Source organism: Pyrgilauda ruficollis, unplaced genomic scaffold, assembly GCF_017590135.1.
Source record: "Pyrgilauda ruficollis isolate IOZ18807 unplaced genomic scaffold, ASM1759013v1 scaffold8, whole genome shotgun sequence".
NCBI lineage: Eukaryota > Metazoa > Chordata > Aves > Passeriformes > Passeridae > Pyrgilauda > Pyrgilauda ruficollis.
The window spans coordinates 3,281,570-3,303,124 of record NW_024529932.1 but is presented as its reverse complement, the minus strand read 5'-3'; the positions used below and the strand labels follow the sequence as shown (position 1 = coordinate 3,303,124).

Sequence of the window (21,555 nt, the reverse complement as noted above, 5' to 3'; positions counted from 1 at the left end):
AGTGTAGGAAAAACACCAAAGAAATATCATTCCTAAGGGTGAATTTCTAAGGTAAAGGAGAAAATGGTAAATGGAATGAAAATGGCATCTATTCTGTTGATTTTACTCGGTGTAATACTTTTTCTAAACACAATTTTAGGTCAGTGGGATCACTTCTAGGAACCTGCCAGTATGTTGGTGTTAAAGCAAAAATAGTGGATTTTAACTTCACATGCACCTAATAGATGATGGAGATAATTTATATATTAGTGAAAGTCATTTTAATTTTCTCTGCTACTCAGTAATTTTCTCAAAGTCAGCTGAGGCCTGATGTGTTTCTGTGTATAAACCGATTTTAGCAGTTCCTGCGGAAGTGGACAGCTACCACAGTCTCTTTCCTTTGGAACCACTGCCACCGCCCAATCGGATACAGAAAACGAGCAACTTTGGGTACATTACATCGTGCTATAAAGCTGTAAATAGTAAAGATGACCTGCCGTATTGCCTTCGGAGGATACATGGTGAGAAAAATTGACTTGTCTCAGTAGCATCCCGAAGCATACCAATCATATTTTAGTGTCTGGTTGCTTCTCAGCAGTTTCAGAAATGCTAAAATAAAAATTTCTCATTCTAAACATTGTACTTCAAACCATGGGTTTCATTTTTTTCCTAGGTTTCCGTCTTGTTAACACAAAGTGCATGGTATTGGTTGACATGTGGAAAAAGATTCAGCACTCAAATATCGTAACTTTGCGTGAAGTGTTTACCACTAAAGCTTTTGGAGAACATTGTAAGTTTTTCTTTTTTCTTTCCCACTGCACCTCCCTCCCACTCCCCCAGGCTGATATGTTGATACTTTTTTCAAATGCACTTGAGTTAGTAAATATCACCTGTTTCTATTTTTAAGCTTTAGTGTTTGCCTATGATTTTCATGCTGGAGGAGAGACTATGATGAGCAGACACTTCAATGACCCTAGTGCTGATTCCTATTTCACAAAACGGAAATGGGGTAAGGAAACCACACTATGATATAATACTTCTATACACTGTTTCTGCGGTAAACATCTGGTCACAAATAGTTGTTCAGCTTAATTTTTTGGCTAATCAGTTTTGTCATGCCATAAGCTGATTGATATGAGAGAGTTCTTCTTCACCTCCTGTTTGTAAAATTTTTTAAAATTATCAAACAAGTATAAAATTGATGTCAGCATGTAAGGGAATCACAACTCTTTAAAAGAAAAATAAGTTGGAAAAAAACTGGGAGCCAGGAGCTCTGGTGTCCTTACTGCAGGTCTGTCACCAGGTAACACCTAGCATTTAATGGCATTAGTTCCAAAAAATTCAAAAGATATGCTGTGCCAATTTGATCTTGCTGTTTAGGTGTCCTACTCATCTGTTTTTTTCCTCACTATGTATTATGAGAAATAATTAGACTATTTTATTTGATGATTTGAAATGGGAAGTACTAGTTAAGACAAGAAATGGATTGAAAAATCCCTGTACCACATTCTTTTCAGACGCCAGCTTCACATCTTAGGTCTGAATTATTTTTTTAATGATGTTTATACATAGCTTCAATTGAGTCACTAAAACTACATCAACATTCTTAAATGAAATCTGTCACAGGATGGTCTGTGGCTCAGCAAGTAGCCCAGTAGAGCTCATATGCTTGTGGCTAAAGCCTTTTCCTCTCCAAATCAGTGTGCTGTCCATCATTCTTCCTGTTAGGACCAGTTTGTGACCCCTGCAGTCTTACAAACTGCAGTCAGGTATTTGCAACACAAATAGTGCCATGCTGAGGAAGAGATGCGGTCACTGCTAAATAGAATCACAGAAAGACTTAAGGTAGAAAAATACCGTGCAGAGCTTTTTTGGACCAACTTCTTGCTTGATGCAGGACCAGCCCTGAAATTAGATCAAGCACTAAAGATGACCAGAGGACTGTGACATGGTCTGTTTTACAATTTTTTAATTAGAGAAGATCTTCCCTAAATGTCTTTAGGCTGCCAGTGTATGAAGGGAAACAGAAGCTAAGGTTTTTTTCTTTCTTGTGCCTTTTGAAATTAGAGCTTTTAGCTGTGAATTCAAACTGTTTCAAAGGTTGACATCTATAACTTCACTTGGCTATCCTTTACATCAGAGTACATTGGTTTGGTAGTGTGTGAATATTTTCAAAGGCTTGAAGAAAACCTTATATACATTCAAAGACTTGTAGATACCTTATATAATGCATAATTCTCACTGACTTTGGACTGAGCTGACCATTATAAGTGGAGATGGAACTTGATTTCCACCACTGATTTTGGTGGTAATATCTCAGATGGAGGAAACCCCAGTTTGATTGTGTCATATCCTGTGTCAAATCAGAGTGCAATTACAGATTCAATGAGCCTGATGTGAAACTAATTTCGTGAGATAAAACTGGAAGATCTGCTGCTAGGTTAATGACTGTTACGTGCAGGACTAGACTCCTGAGCGTTTCCCAGTCATGGTTTTCAATTTCCATGTGAATCAGTCCTTGTTATGTTTTTGTATCTCTCTAGAGAATCATAGTAGAATGATGTCTGTTCTAGATAAAATCATAAAGTTATAATAAAATTCTTGGGAACACATTCTTTTGTCACACTGGAAAATAATTAAGTTATGGTCCTATAAAGAGCAGTCATGTCTCATTAATCTGTCAAAGTTCTTTAAAGGAAGATCCAGTAGATAAGACCTTTGAGTTTTCAATGAAGTCCAACGGAGTCTTTTAAAGAACCTACGTAGTCATATGGCAGAGAAGATTCTCAGGTTAATGCCTGGTTGGAATATTGGAAACAGAAAGAGAGAACAGTGAAGATCACTGACAGGTCTCACAAGATGATGTCCTGGGAGTTGTATTTCTTAACACATTCACTTGTTTGCTCTGAAGATAAATGGTCTGTCAAAGTTTGCTGGTATTACCAAATTATTTGGATTGTTAAAAACAAAGGCCAATTGTGATTGATTGCAGAAGGATCTTACAAGACTGGCATTCCAACTGATAATATAGAAGGTGATGTAATGTAAACCAGTGTGATCAAAGGAAAAATGTAACTAGCTTTGAACATGAAGCAATGGCCTCTGTTGTGACTGTTGCAACTCAGTGACAGGTCTGGGACCACAGTTAAGTAGATTGAAGAAAGTACTGTCCTCTTGCTGAATAGCTGTAAATAGGTTGATGTAGCTTATTAAGAAAAGGGCAGTGAAATGGTAGACATTGTATTAAAGATGTGTGTGCCTGATAGACTCCTATCTGTAGCTGTGTTCCTCCTCATGCATTTTGAAGGGTGTAGAAGAGCAGTGAAGAAGTTGATATGAGGTGACAGGGATGATCAAAGGTGTGGAACAGCTGGATGAAGAACAGCAAAGTGGAATAATGCTTTTCATGCTTTTAAAGATGGAAAGGAATATAATGGGGTTAAAAATGACTAGCGTATGGTCTGAAAAATCATCTGGAATAATGAAGAAATTAATAAAAAAGTTTATTATTTCTTCCAGACTTCAACTAAGGCCTTACCAATGAAACTAGACAGGTAGCAAATTCAAAACCTGTGTAACAATAATTAAGCCATGGAACTTTCACAGACTATTGTGGACATTTGCCTAGGTTCAAGGGGGAAGTGGGCTTACTCATGCAGGAGAAATGTTTGGGGACTGCATAGGCATGATATTTACTTCTGGGCTGCAAATCACTGGAGGCTAATAGAACATTCTACTTGTTTATGTTTATACACTTCAGTATTCATGGCAAGCTGATTTTAGTGTATGTGTCTTTGAAACAGGCTCATGGGCTATCTGGACCCTTTGTTTCGCCTACTTCAGCTTCCTTTTGTAGGCAGGAATAATCTGGGAAGTTGGAAATAAGACATCAATGTCTGTTCAAACCAAAGTATTAATTAAAATGAGCTGCTGCAACAGAACTTATAGGGATATGTAGGGAAGATAACGGTCTCCTGACTGTGGCACTTACTACCTGCTCTTGCAATATTTTCAGTAGACAAATTAGGGGAATTCCCAAATTTTGCCAAATCTTTCTGCATATCTTTGCTTTGGCCTTTTTTTTTTTTTTTTTTTTTTGATAACTGCTGCTCTCTAGTCTAGTCTTCAGTAGAAGGAGCAATTTAAGAGAGAAAAATAAGATTGCATACCTATAACTTGATTTCTCAGAATTGCCTGCCTTCATGGATCCTTTCTCCATCCCCTCACAGAGTTTCTTGGCCGTCTGCCTGCCTAGAGGAGACTCCCAAGAGAAGCAGGGGAATGGATGGAAGTTGGGTACTCTGCAGCATGAGGCCCAGATTAGTACAATTGCTTATAAAGGTTTTAGGAGGCACAACACTGTGAACCTGATCAGTGAACTCAGAGAATTTGATTTCAGGTATGCAACCTTATTTATGTTGAACACTTCAGTTGGCAACATGAGACCTTGATAGTTAAAAGATGAGGATTATGGTTTACATGGCTGTCTTGCATGTCACTGGTGTCAATGTGGTCAGTCTGGGTGTTTTCTTCTTGCCATGTTATTTACAGACCCTATTACAGGACTACCTTGCTAGAGATTTGGTGTGGGGGAGAAAAATAACAGCTTACATTTATTTTTATACTGTAAACTAATGTCTCTGACTTCTGAATGCAGTAGAATTTGTTGCTTGTGTTCTTTATTCAATGATACCTCCTCTTCCTTCAGATGGTACTGTGTGATCATCTAACATTGTTCTGTCATATTTTACTAAATTTGCACGGTTTAAAATCAGGAATCTGAATTTTCAGTTAATTGCTACTCAAAGTACATTTATTTGAAAAGATTGTTTTTATATTATTCACACTTCCTCTGTTTCCTCAAAACACTTCTTCATACTCTAAACATTAAATTTGTTGTTCTGGAACTTTTTGGTATTCTTCCACCTTTCTTATATTTCTTATCTTCAGATTATGACACATATTAGTGCACTTGTCTCTGCCAAAATTACGTTCTCTTTGCATTAGCAAGTTAACCCAAAAGTACTGAGATGTTGCTCTTAACAGTCCAATAATTGAATGGTAAACTAAATTCTGAATGTATGTACTTTAAAACTTGAACAGCCAGAAAATCCTGGCAAGTTAACAGTAACTATTGACAGCTGCCAGGAAAGTTTGTCCTGGTGAGTTTTTGTGGTTGGCAGAGATAAGCCTGCCTTTGTTATGTCTTTTGGTCTGCTTTTAAACACTCTGAGTAATTAAATGTTGGCGTACATGCTGTTAGTAGGAGTTTTCAGCAGTACAGTCTCTGTTTTTCAGCAAACAAATACTTTCTGATGAAGATAAGCATGGTCTGGGAAACTTGCTTTGCTTTTGACACACACTAATAGTAGTATGTCATGCGCAAAAATGGACTTCGCTGCTGACTTCACGGTTTTTGCATCCCTACGTGCTGAATGTTTTTTTATAAAATACCCCTTCTATTGAAAAAGAAATAAGTTGTGTGATGACTAGATGAATAGTGTGTGATGAGGACTAAGAATATATGAATATTGAAAGTCAGCATGATGTTTTTGAAGACAAAATATGTGACTAATAATTATCCTAAAATACCTTCGCCAAGAGCTGCAACTTTTTCAAAGTAAGTTTCAGTTTTCAGTAGCTTTGGAATTTTTACAAAAATACTTCTGCGTTCTAGCAGATCAGAAACTTTCTGTGTACTCAAAACTGAGAAATGTAAAACCAAACCCCAAGTTTCCCTGAAGGAGAGATGAAGGCTACTGCATTTGTCTTGTTTTTAGTACTTTAACTTAGGAACACCAAATAAACCCTGAACGATTCACAGTTTTAAATGTAGAAGACTGGTTTACAAGCCTGAGAGGTTCAATTTAGTAAACAGCTGAATCTTTCATTGGGTATTTTTTTCCTTCATAACTGTGTGAGAATTGCTGTTTCTTGGCATGCTTTCAGTGTTTCTGATGATGTCAAACAGGTCCTACTGCTTGTGTTCCCAGGTCTTACTTCCCACCCCAGGACTATTCCTGGATTCACACTTGCTGTGGAGAACAGAATTTCATTTGAATGCTTTTTTTAACACGCAAAAACTTAATATACACATCCACACTGTTACAGAGGGTAACTTTTTTGTTCTGTTGTCAACAGCATACCACAGAACTAAAAAATAAGTGTCAGCATTTTTATTTATTTATGTTTGTCCCAATGTGGCAAGGAAAAATAATGGATAACCTGTGTTTTTGAAATGGCAGGTTTTAAATTTTTAATCTTTTCCATTAGTGGCTGTGTTCTACATCACAGAGATGAAATTACTGGGAGAGGTGAATCTGCCATGCAGTATGTGGGAAGAGCACACTCTGAAATTTTGCTTGTTGTAGCCATAGATTCAGCCTGTGGTGGGAAGCCGTTGCAAGTCAACCATGGCATCTCTTAAAAAAACACTTTTTCAAGTAATACTCTGATCATTTGGGTAATGTTTACTTATATTCTAGTTATGTTTTTCCTTGTGTTCAGCACTGTTTGGAAAGCTTTCCAACTGTGTGTTTTTCCTGAAGAGCAAGCTTTTGGGTCTCATCTCCTTGGGTCCTTGCTCAAGTGCTGTTTTGTTTGTGGCAGGTGTGATGGGCCTCTGGGGACATACATTATAGTCAGCATTGCAGCCAACAGAACTGCTTTTAATTGTGCTTATTTTGAACACATAGGTATGTAAGAGGGCATTTCAAAGCTGATTCTTCCCATGTTTTAGGTTGTATGTTTAGTGTATGTCAACGTGGGGTGCAACCAACAGTTGGGAAAGCAGCAGCCTAGATTTGGCTGTAGCCTCAAGTAAGTTTTTCCAGTAGTAAAATAATGTTGCTTGAGATTTTCTGATAGATGAGGAGAAGCTGTGTCAAACTCTGTTCTTTCCGTATATATTGGATATTCTCTTGGTTGCATTGCCTTAATTTGAAGATCAAAGGGCAGATGCTGTTATGCATGCAAAAAAATAACTGCCAAGTTTCAGCTTCTCTCTCTTTGGGATATTATAGCAACATTTCTATTCTGGACTTACTTCGTACAGATATAACTGTCTTACAGTATCCATGCACATACCTTACTACTAAACTTACTACTCGTGTTGATGTTCACCAGATATAAAGTGCCTTCTACAGCAAGTAGTAAAGAGTCTCAACTAGTACAGGAGGTTGTATCTTCTCAGTCATTTTATATTATAATTTTTGTCATTCTGAAGAAGAGAGAGTTATGAGAGAAAAAGTTTGCTGCATGAGACTTGGAATGATGGTTTTTGTGGGAAGTGATTTGCATAATTATTCATTGGGGGCCAGAAAAAACAAACAATATCTCATTATATTCAGCTTTCAGTAGACATGCCAAGTTTATTGCTTTTTAAAGGAGTCAGCATTTTGATCTCCGTAATCTAAACCAAAGTACCTTAAACCTGAAAAGCAAACTAAAATTTCAAAAATGGACAAAACAAAGCTCAAATGAAAGCTCGTAACATTCCCAGCCCATGACCCCAAAGTCAGTAAAATTTCCAAGTAAAAAGTTATCAGGAATGTGTTTCACTTTTTTTTCACTCTGCATATATTTTGTGTGTGCGTATGCGTGCAAGTATACACATACTTACTTTGATCAAATGCACAGATGTTGATATGGTCCTGTAGGAAAAGGGGGGATAAAAAAACCCCAACCTAAAAAAACAAGAACAAAAAACAAAACAACCCAAAAACCCCAAACAAACAAACAAACAAAAAAAAAACAACTAAAAAGAAATCTATGTTTAGAGAAGAGTGCGGTGCAGTCAGTTCACAGTGAAACCAATCAGATGCTTACATGATTTTACTTAATACTGGTGATATTACTGGTCTCAAAACAAGCAAAATCAGTACTGAGGCAACCTCTTGAAATATCTCTGTGGTTTGTAAAATTGAGATGTACTGTCTTACTCTGGATGTATTTTCTTCTGCTTCAACTTTGTGCAAGGCAAACAATGCCAGCTTACCTGAATTACACAGATCATACTTAAAATAACATTTGTTATCTATATCTTCATTTTTTCATCTGTGACTCAGTATTACTCAAACTGTCTGTAATGTAGGATTTGAGTGTGTGTTTGCAAAGATTGAGTCTTACTTTTGAAAGGAGAACTACAAATCTGTTTGGAAGGGGAGCAATGCATTTCTTTCATACTTCCCATGGAATAGGGGTCATGCAGTGATGACTTGTCAGGGAGCTGTGTCACAGTAGAATGTAAGTGAAGTTGTGTTCAGTGATGTTTAGTCTCCAAATCTTTGTCTGATTTGCTCATGTAAATTGAAATTAGCCCGTTATTTTTTTCTTATTAGATGATAGAAAATGTTTAATTGGGAAGCCTACCTGCAATAAAGGCAGTAAAATGTTGCAGCTCTTGTGGTACATACTCTTTGTTTCAGGATATTGGTGTTTTTACTTCTGAAGTGCCTGCATATTTTGATGTACCATCTACTTTGAGCAATTTCCAATCAGTGTTCATTCTCAGCTTCAAAACATAATTTCCCTGAATGTGAGAATGAAAATAATAATGCCTAATGAATTGTCAGCATTTTCAAAAAAACACATGTGAAACCAACCAATGGGGAAAAATCTGTTCCCAAACTCACCTTTAAAGCAACATAGATGTGTCTTTCAAGGACTATTAAGAGTTAAATGAAATGAGTGTGTGAATTAATTGTGTAATTCAAGATGTAGTACTTTGGTTTTTGCACAGCAGCCTTCTATTGACGCTCACAATGTTTTGATTCTAGGTCAGCATGATGGACCTCTGCCACGGCAGCATGCGGGGTTGCTTCCAGAGTCTTTGATATGGGCTTATATTGTGCAGCTCAGCTCTGCCTTACGGACCATTCACACAGCAGGACTGGCATGCAGAGTTATGGATCCAACGAAGATTCTGGTAACAGGCAAAACAAGGTAATGAAAGCATTCAGTCTCGCTGTGCTCTGCGTTCCTGGCAGCTGCTGACTGTGCACCTGATACGTAAATAGCTGCTAAGTTCTCTCAAGTGGCCTGAGGCATTGTGCTAAAGCTTGTAACTTTGGTTTTTTAAAGGTCTTCCAGAAGATATTTTGGGAAGACTTATACATTGTCCTCAAACTGCTGATCAGACCCACTACTGTCAGTTTAGAAATTTGTTGATTTATTTGTAAACTGAATACTATCTGTGTGTTTTATCAAATAGTAAAATCAGTCTTTTCTGATTCATAGTAATTTTCTAAGTACCAATGACTTTTATAATATCAAAAAATTCAATGGATTTTAGAGGAAAATTGAGTAACCAATAAAGTTTAATGGCAATTTTTTCTCTTCTCTTCTTGTTCCTAAAGGTTACGAGTTAATTGTGTTGGAATCTTTGACGTTTTGACATTTGACAACAGTCAAAATAATCCACTGGCATTAATGGCTCAGTTTCAGGTATGACAACACTGCCAGTTAGGTTGGTGGCTTGGCAAAGGGATTACTGCAAACCAGTGTGATTCCTTTTGGAAGACAAGTACTTTAATTAAACTGTAGTCCACTGTATCTATGTGTAAATGACTGTATTTTTTTCACTTCTGATTTGATCTTGGTTCTCCCATACACTGTTTCAAATTTGCTTATAATTTATAAATGTGGATGCTCATTTTGATATCTTCTGCCTCTAAAATTTCAGCAAGCTCACCAAACAGGTTGAACTATAGTATTTAACAAACTTAAGTCAGAAACAACTGGAAATAGAAATTTCTAAAGGAAGGAGAAGAAAAATCTTACATTTAGTGTTAGAGATAAAAAGTAATGATTCAGTAATAGTTTTTGCTGTGTCTTTTGTGATTTTAACATAAATAACTAAGTGTTGAATACCTGTTGAGAGGAGTAAGATCTTTCAATTAACTGCATTTAGACCCTCTCCTCATGCCAAAAAGATTCTAGTGTATCTTTATTTTGGGCTCCTAGTTTTTCCGTGCTCTCCTGGTGTTCTCTGAAGCGTGGACTCTGCATAATTCCTGAATTAAGAAGAACCCCTTTAGACTTAACAAAAACTGTTCCACAGTCATCTGGAGCATCACTGTGTACAGGAGTGCCTCTTTCCCTAACTTCCCCTCAGGGTAAAGTACATTACTTCAGCAGTCATCACATACCCTGTCTGTACTGGGAGTGAAAGACTACAGTAGGGAGTTGGATTTAATTTATTTTCATTAATTGACCTTATTCACTGTGAAAACTGCTTATTCAGAGCCTTTAGTCATAACTGAAATGTTTGAAATTTGGCCAGAAGAAACTAGCTTGTTGGAGACCATGTCCTAGAACATAACTTTTTTTTTTTGATGGTACAGTAAAGCAGTTGTCAGTGTGCTTTGAGGAATACACCAAAGGATTTCACGCTCACACACACACTCAGCTGCATATCAGTGGGCTTTTGGTAATAATTTAGTGGAAAACAGTTCAGAGAAGATGAAAATATATGTAAATCCATGCCTAAAAATGTAATGAGAGGGTTTTTTTTAAATCTAAGTACTTCTCTATTTTAATTTCAGCTTGGAAAGGGATCCTCCTGAGATATTATGACATTCAAGTAAAGAAAAATATTTAAAATACTTGAAGATACAAATCTAAAAATACTTGCAGGTACACAAGTCTGTCAAAAGCACTTACCACCGTAGCAGCTCAACACATGGCAGCTGACTTGCTTGATAATGCCTAGTTTTGTTTAGGGGGAATGGCTTTTCATGTTTTATGTGTTGTTAGTATTCAAATTGTTTAGATTGGTCTGCTAAACCGGAAACGAAATACTCCTAAATACTTTGTTTGGAAGATCTAAACTGCAATTAGTAAATACAGTATGGCATTTTCTTTCGTTGTTTTTTTTCTAGAAGGGTCAGGCTTTCACTGCCCATTTTTTTTCCTTCAGAGGTGGCAAACTGGGTCAATTCCTTGAAATTTAGGGGTCATTTCTCATGCTCTACCTTTGTTTGCCCTAGCCAGATAAAATTACAAAATAACAGCTGTTGCTCGTCCTTTTTCCTTTCGATCCATGACCCAGTTCCTGAATTCCTCTGGGATTCCTGTGGCTGTTAAAAATGTAGGTTGTCTCTTGGTTTACTGCCCAGCTAATATGCATTTCCTTGTTGTCTTCAATGGAGAAAGCTATATTTGTTAGGATTTGCCATTTTCTGGGTGTTTCCCATGGTTAATATAAAGAGAGATTTTGGCCAAAACAGTGAGGGGCTATGTAAAAGGTATGCAATTGTTCTTTGCAATCTGTGTTAAACACATTAATCTCGATGATCATTTGAGAGTTGCATGAAGGCAACAAAAAGGGAAGCTAAGCTAAAAAGAAGTAAATGAAATACGAATGGCCACTTGCATTGAAAACCAGGGGTTAAACCTGTATGAACTGCAGCATGTGACTTCCCGCCCCGCCCCAGTCTATAAGTCTTGTGTCAGTCAATTGCAGGGTACAGATGGGAAAGCCTAAACGGTGATACCGGAAACAGTAAAAGGGTTCAATAATTATTTCTGTATTTGGAATAAAATGTAAGTCCTCCCCTTTACAAAAATAAGAGAATGTAAGTTTTGCTGTTTTAACAAGGGCTATAAGTTTACTTTTGCTTAAAGTAAATTTAGCAAACCAAAATAACTTTCACATGCACCTCCCCAAATTTAAAGAAACTAGTTTGAAGAGATGTCTCAAGTACTAATATTGACTCTAAAAAAACCCCACCAAAATGTAGGAACTTGGAGGTACTTCTAAGGACAGTTCCAGAACTTATCCTTTTAAGTGATTCCACAGAACTGGAGTATAGATGAGCCGATACTGATCCAAGCATAGCAGTGGATCAGGATAAACAAAACAAAATAAAAAGTAGTGTTGGTTTCAAAGTGTTTCTGGAAAATGGATCTTGTCAAAAAAAAGTTTTATTTGAATAGCTTACATGTCTGGCTGGTAAAATCAAATGTATAAAATGTTAAGTTATCTCTAGGGAATTTGGCAAAGTGGCGCATACCTATTTAATAAAAAAAAAAAAAGAAAGGGTACCTATGCAATTAACATTTAAATATTTAAATTACTCACTTGACGTGCTTGAAATTGACTTGATAACAGGGAGACGTTAATGAAGGGGGCTGTTTCTGAGTTTATCCCCTAGTGCTGGTTTTTAGTGAATGCTATTTAATAGCTCTATCAATGATCTAAATGCTGATAAAATCCTTACTCGCAAAGCTTTCAAGAGATAAAAAATTAAGTTGGTAGAGGTTAAAGTTATGAATTGAATTACTAATTAAATGGCTATTAATTGCATGCAAGGTGCATTTTTGAGCAAAAGGCTACCTGTGCTTGAAGGTGTAAAGCTTTTCCTTGAAGTTAGGAGTCAATTTAGTATTACTTCATAGTCACTGTTGATAGTTACCATAGCAGTTTTCTGTCAGATCTGTGGCAAAAGGAACTTACGTGATCCATAGGAGCATGCAAACACAATAGGGAGTATAAACAAGGAAATGATTGTACCTAATATAGATCTGTACCTTGCACTAGCAAGGCTACTACAGGAATGCAGAAAAGTGTATTTCTGGTGTTCCTGCTGCAAGGAAGTCTAGTAGTTCTTGTGTGCCTTCTTTAACCTTTCTTTGCCTAGGAGCAGTAAGAGATGAATATTTTCGGAGGATAGGTTAGGACTTAATAGGCATATGTGGATTGCTTCCTTACAGAAAGAATGGTGTAACCCAGCTTCTGGGAAGTCATGTACCCTGTCTGAATTTATAGAGTGGGTCAGCAGATGGTAGTTTAGTTGCTTCTGAAACAGTAATCTGACTCTCAGAAATCCTGAACTTTATGGGATCCTTCCAGCTTGTGATATTCTGATTCTCCAGTCACACAGGAAGAATATTGCCTTTGTGCTCTTGTAAAACTTTAAAAATTGGGTACGGTGATAACATTTTCTTCCATGGTTTCAGCTAACAATGAATAGTCAAGTGCCTCCAGAGAGCAGTTCAACTGGCTCAAAGTCTGAATTGTCTTACAGAATTACAGTTGTCTTAAATTGATCAGTCTCTTGACTGAATGCTTGAAGTTCCTAAAATAAGTGGGATGAATCCAAGCCACTTGTGTGTCTAAAACAAGCTAATCATCTGGCTGCAGTTTGAAAACTCTGTGTTTGGGCGTGCATTGGGGTGTCATATTCTCTCTGCCAGTTCTTCTGGTAGATGTGATTTCCAAAACAAACAAAAATTTAAGATTGCTAGTTCAATGCTCAAAACCCCACAAAGCTCGAATTTAAAATTTCCTGTCTGATGTTAAATGTAAGACTTTCTCAATCATTTCTAAAATCTAATGCAATCTGTATTATGAAAGTGCCTGTGCAAAGGAAGACAATTTTCATAGGGTCTTGCCTGTATGTTTTCAGTGTCTCAGGACTGTGTGATGATACAGAATTTATATAGATTATATTCTTATGAATGACTAAAAGTTGAAAGGTATTAAGTGTAAAGTAGAGGACTGTAGAATGAAGTCTAACTGTCGTTAATACAAATGCATATTTCTTCCAAGAGTTTTTGGAGAAAAAACTCATAATGAAAATGTCTTTGTCTCAGGTGACACATGTTTCTAGATACTGCACTGGCAGAAATCCTCTGTTTAGAGCCATAGCAGTGTTCCCTGCTGCTGAAATTGACTACTTGTTAATGGAAGCAAGTTCACACCAAAAAAGGGGGTTTATTGCTCTGATTAATGTCTCTCTACTAAAGGAAAAAGGAATTCTAATACTCAGAAATTTTGTGTTGCTTAGGAAATAGTCTAGCAAATGCCAGTCCCACTTCCTTTTCAGCCACTTTGTCCTTATTTGTCTCATTTTCCACATCCTTTGTCTTCATTAGCTACAAGAATAATAAGCTTTTTAACTTCTGGCATATTGTGTATCCATGTTCAAATTGTGCTGCTTAATCATACAGGAACAGCAGGGACATTGAGGGACCTGGAAAGGTTTGGTATTTTTCCCTTTCCCTCAGCACCTGGGAGATGTGGCTTCAGGGAAGGCTCTCCTCAGCTACTGCAGCCAGAGGCAGCAGGTGTGGTTATGCCTCTGGGTGGAAGAGCTGTGAGGGACTGTGGCATGTTCACCATCACAGCACTTTTCTAAAGCTGCCAAATTCTAACCAGAACTTCTAATGCTGCCAGATTTTTTTAGCCTTTCTTACAGAAATGACGGAAGGTAGATTCCTTGTATAACTGCATTCTCTGCTAAATGGCTTGGCCTTGCTCTAGGCTACGGAACTGCCATACTCAATTACCCAAAACCCCAGGAAAATTCTAATTTCATATCTATAGCTGACTGTTAAATTCACTCTGAGGCATGTCCAGCATGGAAGGCTGCAGGTGTTTTAAAGGTTGGCCAGGTTGTTTGCAGCTGAAAGCCTTTCCATGGACAGAATCAGTTCAACTTTTCCTATGAATGTCATTGTTTGCTACTAAATTAGGCTCCTGCTTTTAGCAGTAGAATTTTAAATCTGTTACAGCTTTTAAAAAACATTTCTCATGGCTGGCTATTAATACTGGCAGAATTTTCTATTATGGCAAAGCAGGCTGTATCCAGCATTCGCCTTTTAAAAGCAGTTCTGCTTTTAACAAAAGTGTTTAGTAATGCAGAGGTTTCTTCATAACACACAATGCTGTTCTGTTTGGCAGCTGTACAGGCCTGTCTAGTTATTTGGCACAGTTCAGATCTTTTCACACTGTCCATCAGAGATGAAAATGTTTGAGCAATTTATTAAAATGGTGATATCATGTGTTAGAATGTGGTGTGGATCCCAGTATGGAATTCACACTGAATGGCTAGATTGAAAAAATATTATTGCAGAAGATGCTGGTTTCAGTTTAACAAATAATTGTTTTATTTCTACATCTCATATTGAGGAGCCTTGTTCTGTTTGCCACCAACTCCTTGACTTGTCAGGATTGAGCAGGTGGGTGGCTCAGAGAACCTCATTACAGAGCTTCTGCTCACTACACAGTTCTCTCTGGTATAGTCCTTAAACTAAAAATAGGTAAATTTTAATCATTCAAAGATAAATATAGTACTTAAAAATTGCTAGGTGTCAGGACAGATTTTCTTCTGTACTTTTTAACTACTGTTACTTGAACAATCATATGGAACTATGATTTGAATAATACTTATTTTAGTTGCTCAAATTCTTTTAAGGTTGTTGAAGAACTGTCTCTCTTTAGCATCATCTAGTACCATAAGGTAGTATTTATCTGTACTAAGAGTCTTACCTGTGTGTGTTTTCCCTATTAGCAAGCAGATCTGATCTCCCTGGGGAAAGTTGTGTTGGCTTTGGCTTGCAATTCTTTATCAGGAATTCAGAGAGAGAATTTGCAGAAAGCAATGGAACTGGTGACAATCAACTATTCCTCTGATCTGAAGAATCTGATTTTGTAAGTTTGTTTAATAAATCTTTTAATGGAAATTGCAGCAGTTTTTTATGTATACAAATGCAAAAGCCAAATGGTATTTTTAAATGCAAGTAAGATTACAGATAAATCTACTGTTGTTGAGTTGTCTTCGTGGTCAGCGTGCTGTTAAACATTGATATAAATTTTTTGGTATTATGCTGGTAAAGCTCTTAGTAAGAATTAGGAGTGTGAACAAAACAAGCATTTTAGGTTGTCTTAAATACTGGGCTTCATTGCATGTTCTCTACAATAGCAGTATGCTAGTCTTATCTTACAGTTTCAGAAGGTACTGAGAAATAGGCACACTGACTTTTTGGCCAAAAGGTTGAGTGCTAGCTTTTTCTGGCTGCGTATTCTTTTTGTGTCATTTCAATATAGTCAGCCTTTTTCTCCCTTGCAGCCTGAGTGTGAAAAGTAGCAGTCTTTTCTCCTTTCCTCGTTTGAAAAACAATTGCATTGCAGTCTGAATCTGTAACTATCTCTCTTTTTGTATATGTTCTTGCTGTTTGAATGGAGTGAACTGCACAAGTTCATGGAAGTTCATACTCCTGCCTTGTATAAATAACTGACCAGATGTATTCATGCAAATTGTGTTTTCTTGATGGTATCATCTTTTAAGAAGCATAACAATTGTCAACTTTGTGTATTAAATACAAAATGTTAAATAGTTATAAAATCATAATGGAATATAATGTTTGGCATTTGCAGAAAGTAATCTTTGGTGGTTGGGTTATTTTGGCAGGTATTTGCTGACTGACCAAAACAGACTTCGCAGTGTAAACGATATCATGCCTATGATTGGTGCACGATTCTATACTCAGTTGGATGCTGCTCAGATGCGAAATGATGTTATAGAAGAAGATCTAGCAAAGGTAAATCATGTAGTAATTCCTGCAGAAAGACCTGTAGTCAGTGTTCCTAGAGCTGTAACTTAAAAGCAAATGTTTTCTACAAGTTTCTGTTGGGTTTTTTTTTTCCCCTTCTGTTTGTTTATTAACCTAAGTAATCTGCCTGAAGGCTTGACAGCTCTAAACTCAGGCTTTTGAAAGCCCCCAGAGCTTCAAGAATGCCTGGTTTTAAGATGTCTTCAGCTGTGTTTTAACTGAAGTAGCATCTTCATTTCCAACCAGTAGTCTTGGGAAAATTATGTTCTTTATAGCATGGTTAAAAATAGCATTCTAAGTAAAGAAGGCCATGTATGTCATGTAGATCATGTAATGTGTGCTAAAGCCTCATAAATTTTTTGGTTCGGATTTTGTGTCCCTTCTCTCATATGTTTTCCTTTCTGAATGAATTCTAATTCATGGAGACACCATGTTCAGCTTTCCTGAGGAGTGCACTCTTCCTGTGGGGGTCTGTGGTGTTCAGTCAAGGTATCAAGTGCTAGCTATTAAGGAAATATGTGATATGTATCAAGTGAGGGTGGATTTGTTCAAAGGAAGGAGTGTCCGTTAGTCCGAAGTGACTGACGGCAGGATTTCTACCAGGACTGAGATACGTTGTGGAATGCTTTCTTGGCCCTGAAAATGTGTGGGATAGGGTACTACAAAAGGATTTAATCAAGTCCTGTGATTCCACTCCATATAACTCTTCACTGAGAACTTTTTAAGAGACAGTAGGCCAGTGTTTGGGATTCTGATGGACTCTGTTCTCTTGATTTCTTCAGTATTGTCCTGTTGGAAAACAGTTTTCCCCTCCTTTATGAAAGATGCTGAAATCTATCAGAAGCAAGGAGCTTTAGAAGAGCCAGGCAGTATCTGTGTGCCTCTAGATGCTGGGTGCCCACATTATCAGAATCAACTCCTAATCCTTTTCCAGAGGTGTTTACAATCATTTGTTGTTAAGGTGGCCTATGTGCCTGCACAAAGCTGGGCAGATGGACTCCTTCCCGTAGCAAAGATGGAGATTGCCCTGTGATCAGCATTACAATTTCTGTATTTTTAGTCAGCCTGTTTGCGCAGTTGTTTATCACTGGCAGGTGGGCAGAGGTACTGCAAGTTGTTGCTTGGCCCCCATTTTGGCAATAGCTGTTACTTGACAGTGATAAATACCATGTCTTAATTAGCTGTTACACTGTAACTTGCTCCTACTATGACATCCCCTCCATTAACATCAGAGCTACAGTATCCCTTAAGTCTAGTCTGGTACCCTCTTTCATTTTTGTCCCAAAGCACTTGCTTTGGAGGGAGTATTAGAAAAAGACTAGCATGTGTGATTTTTTTTTCCCTCATATTGTCCAAGCATGCAGTCATCTGTAGCTTAGGAACTTCAGATGCTGGGTATGGTTTGTATGTAGTTAATATCTTTGTCACACTTTTCACAGAGCACTAACGCTATTAGGCTATTCCTTTCCTTCCTCACTTTTACGTACATCATATGGTTGTAATAGCAGTCAAAGCCTCAGTTTATAAGCCCTGTGGAGAGTATCTCCCTCCTTGCAGGCTACTAGGCCTGCAGGGAGGCCTCTTGAACATTTAGTGCCTGTGTTGTTGCTCAGCTGTGTCACCATTCACTGGGAATCTGCAAGGCAGTGAACTTTACACAGATGTAGTTTTGGCTTTTGAGTATTTGACCACATGCCAAAAATAGATTTGGTGGTTAGACCAAATAGTAGACCTTGGCTAGCTGGACAGGGTTAGTTTTCCATGTCAATCTCTTTAAGTGTAGCTACTGTTGTGGTGCAAGCTGTTCTCCAGTGTGTTTTTAGACTATTAATAGGAATCTGCAGCCCATAGGTTGTCCAAGGTCAGGCTGCTATCACCTTGACCCACTTTATTTACCCAGCTGTGCACAGTAATTTACTCCAGACTGAATTCAGTTGAAATCAATATGATCATGCATGGAATTAGATGCATCTTAGTATGAACAATGTTGTAGACCTGAGCCATTGGAGAATTTGGATAATATCACAGAGGATCTTTTCCTGACAGCTTCAATTTACACTGTGAATTAGTTTTTTGTTTAATGTTAGCTAGGATGTTGCTGTTTTTACTGCCTCCTAAGTGCTGTGGAAAAACACACTAAATCAGCTTTCAGTTGCATGTGTGCTAAGCAGCTATAATTTTAATGTTCTGCCTCTGTGTGACCTCATTGTCATTGCTTTATTTAAGTCATTTATGGACTCGGCATTTATACTCTTTTAAGACTTAGATTCTAACTGCTTTGAAAAAACTTGTTTCAAAATAATTTTTGCAATCAATTATCATTTGAGTATTAATTTGATTATATTGTTGCTAAATATTTATTAATAATGGCCTACAAAGCATTTCTGAAAAACAGATCTTGTTTCTTCTCATCTTTACCTGAAAAAAGGTGGTGTACTGCATACTTCTGCGTATCTTGGTAACTGTGTATATGTGTGTGTGTATATATATAAAAAACCCATATTCTTCTTGTTTAACTTACTGTATTTTAGCATACCTGTGAGTATAGGCTGGCAGGAGATTACACTTACATTTCCGCAAGGAAATAGATTGCTTGGTCCAGTTCCTGCGGGGTCTGAGAAGTATCATCAGTTGCTGCATCTTCACATTATAATTTGAAGTGCTAAAATGAGCACTGGATTACTAATAAATAATACAATGTCTTTGATTTTTGTCTGAAAAATGATACCCTCTTCTTTGAATAATAAGTCTTTTTAATTAATAGTGCTTCACTGGCATTATTACCATGTATCTTTTGCAAGTAAACGTCTAAATTTGGTTTCAGAGACTCTTAATAACCTTTTTCTTGTTTTCTAGGAGGTGCAAAATGGAAGGTTGTTTAGGCTCCTAGCAAAATTGGGAACAATCAATGAGAGGCCAGAGTAAGAAATACTTGTTTTTGTGGTTTAGAGTATGTAAAACACAGTTTGCAATGCACTTTCTTCCTTCATAAATTTAAGCTAAATTTTTTTCCCCCATATTTGCCCATGGAGAAATGAGTATTTAAGAAGCTTTGAGAAAAATTAGATAAGCAACTTTGACCAAAACTTTAAGTATACAAGAGAAGGCTACAAGAAGATATGCCAAAGTTGTTTCCTTGTATTTAGTATGGTTTCTCTTGTGAGAGGCAGTAGTTTTGGAGGAAATCCGTAGCTCGCTTTAACTGAAGCAAAGGATGTAGATACTGGTTTTAAGCTAGTGAGTTTTCACCTTATTTTTTATTGACTAATTACATCAAAACGAAGTCTGTTTTCCATCCTTTTACATAGTTATGTTTATAATGCAGGTTTCTACATGTGTTTTACATGGTAAACTTGTTGCAGATAATTTTTGCTTTCTTCCATTTTTTTTTGGTTGCTCTTGGAAAGCATTAACTTTATGTGCTCAAGCAACTGAGAAAGTTTTTGTATATGTTATCTTCTGTTTGTGGTGGGGGGGACTAATTTAATTGCAGTTGATAGCAGGTAGATTAGCTGTGCAATAAGACTACTCAGCTGAGATTGAAGTGTCATTTATATCTGTGGGGTTTGATTTTATTTAACTTATTGAGCTTTAATATGAGAATTTGTTTTTCACTAGGTTTCAGAAGGACCCAACGTGGTCAGAAACTGGAGACAGGTATTTACTAAAGCTCTTTCGAGATCACCTTTTCCATCAGGTGACAGAAGCGGGTACTCCTTGGATTGACCTCAGTCACATTATCTCATGTCTTAACAAGGTACACTGTACTTTGGTTAGCTTTTACATGTTTGATTGCGTTAGCTTACTTTAAAAGAGTATTCCACTGCAAAGCAAGTTGGCACTGGAAGGTTAATGCCACTGGCTTAGCTGGCAGTTATTTTCCCCATTTTGGATTAAAACCATGTATTCACTAAGCTAACATTCCAACATCTATGGATATTTTTAATAAAACTAGTATATGAATATTAAAAAATTGTTAATATAGTGTGAGATACAATATTAACTTTTCATCCTAGAATGCATTGATTACTGTGGATAAGCAATGCTGGTCCCTTTATGCTACTCTGGTCTTTCAACACAGCATAAAGGATCCATGATACTCCTTTAACTGGGGGAGGTTTCTGCTGGTAGTTATCACAAAGGATGCTCATAAGGCAAGATCCATTCCTAAACTGTGCTGACTCAAGTAGGAGACAGGAGGGAAACTGCAACAGAAATTTATGCAAAATCCTTACCATCAGGACAGTGCTAGAAAATGTCTGTGACTTAAATTGTTAAGTCCACTTCTACAATAACTTCCCTAGTCTCTCCAGCTGTTTATTTTCCAAAGCTGACTTAACAAAGCTATTTACAGTTTTCTAAGAGCTGCACCACTAGCAAAATTTTATCTGAGCACTCTCATGATTAATAGCAGGAGATGTGTGAGAGACCACAAGATCTTCAGTAGATGAAGAACTTGACTTGCTCCATAAATTAAAAAGTATGTGAGCTGATTAATTTTTTTATTGGTAGATCAGCTTTTAACCTATTTTACATTGTTTTGCTAAACTTCAGTAATCCATGGGAGGCTAAGATGCTGCAACTTTTTTTGTTGTTGCTTTTGTAGCTGCTTGGTAATTTCACTTGCTCTGTAGAGCAATGGTGATGCAGACACTGACAATACACAGTTTTAGTGCCCAATATTTTCTTTTCTAGGATTAGGATAGCCAACTTTCTCCAAGAAAAGTGGAATAAATTCAGATCCTTTGATGTGTAATAACTGTACAGTTAAATATTTTTCTAAAATTGTCAGGGTTTCTAACCTCCTATTAGACCACTGCCGTGCATTTTTTAACCTCCTTTTTATCTTTCTGGTTGGTGTCTGTAATCACTTTAAAAAGGACATTAAAGGGATTGAGGCTAAATCAAAAAGAAAGCATGTTGACATTCAAGTAGGCATTGAAATGCCATCATGATTTGAAAGCAGAGACTCATACAGTACTGTAGCAGGAGGGGACAGTCCTGAATTCATAGGTCAGGTAAGAGACAATGTCAAAGAATGCCTTGTTCTATAAATGTTCATGGCTTACCTTTTTAAACAGAGGCTCTTCTCTTCTGTGGTTGTGGGCTCAGCACACAAAAAATGTAAGGCTTACAAAATTCTCCTTTGGAAATACACTCTAAGAAGCACTTCAGGAACTGTAGAAGTACTAGTAGAAGTTGTATGGACTTTACTGGTACTTGCCAAACACATTCCTT

General features: G+C 37.1%; 1 protein-coding gene across 3 annotated transcripts in view; it reads left to right on the top strand.

The window, feature by feature from the left end:
• Positions 1–21,555, top strand: part of PAN3 (poly(A) specific ribonuclease subunit PAN3) — an 80,272-nt gene that overhangs the window by 54,294 nt on the left and 4,423 nt on the right. For all 3 annotated transcript variants that reach the window (XM_041487169.1, XM_041487168.1, XM_041487167.1), the window contains 9 exons: positions 339–500; positions 653–769; positions 887–988; positions 8,757–8,922; positions 9,336–9,423; positions 15,276–15,415; positions 16,176–16,305; positions 19,174–19,238; positions 19,936–20,074. In XM_041487169.1, coding sequence (XP_041343103.1) covers positions 339–500; positions 653–769; positions 887–988; positions 8,757–8,922; positions 9,336–9,423; positions 15,276–15,415; positions 16,176–16,305; positions 19,174–19,238; positions 19,936–20,074 — 1,109 coding nt within the window. The remainder of the gene's footprint in view (positions 1–338; positions 501–652; positions 770–886; positions 989–8,756; positions 8,923–9,335; positions 9,424–15,275; positions 15,416–16,175; positions 16,306–19,173; positions 19,239–19,935; positions 20,075–21,555) is intronic.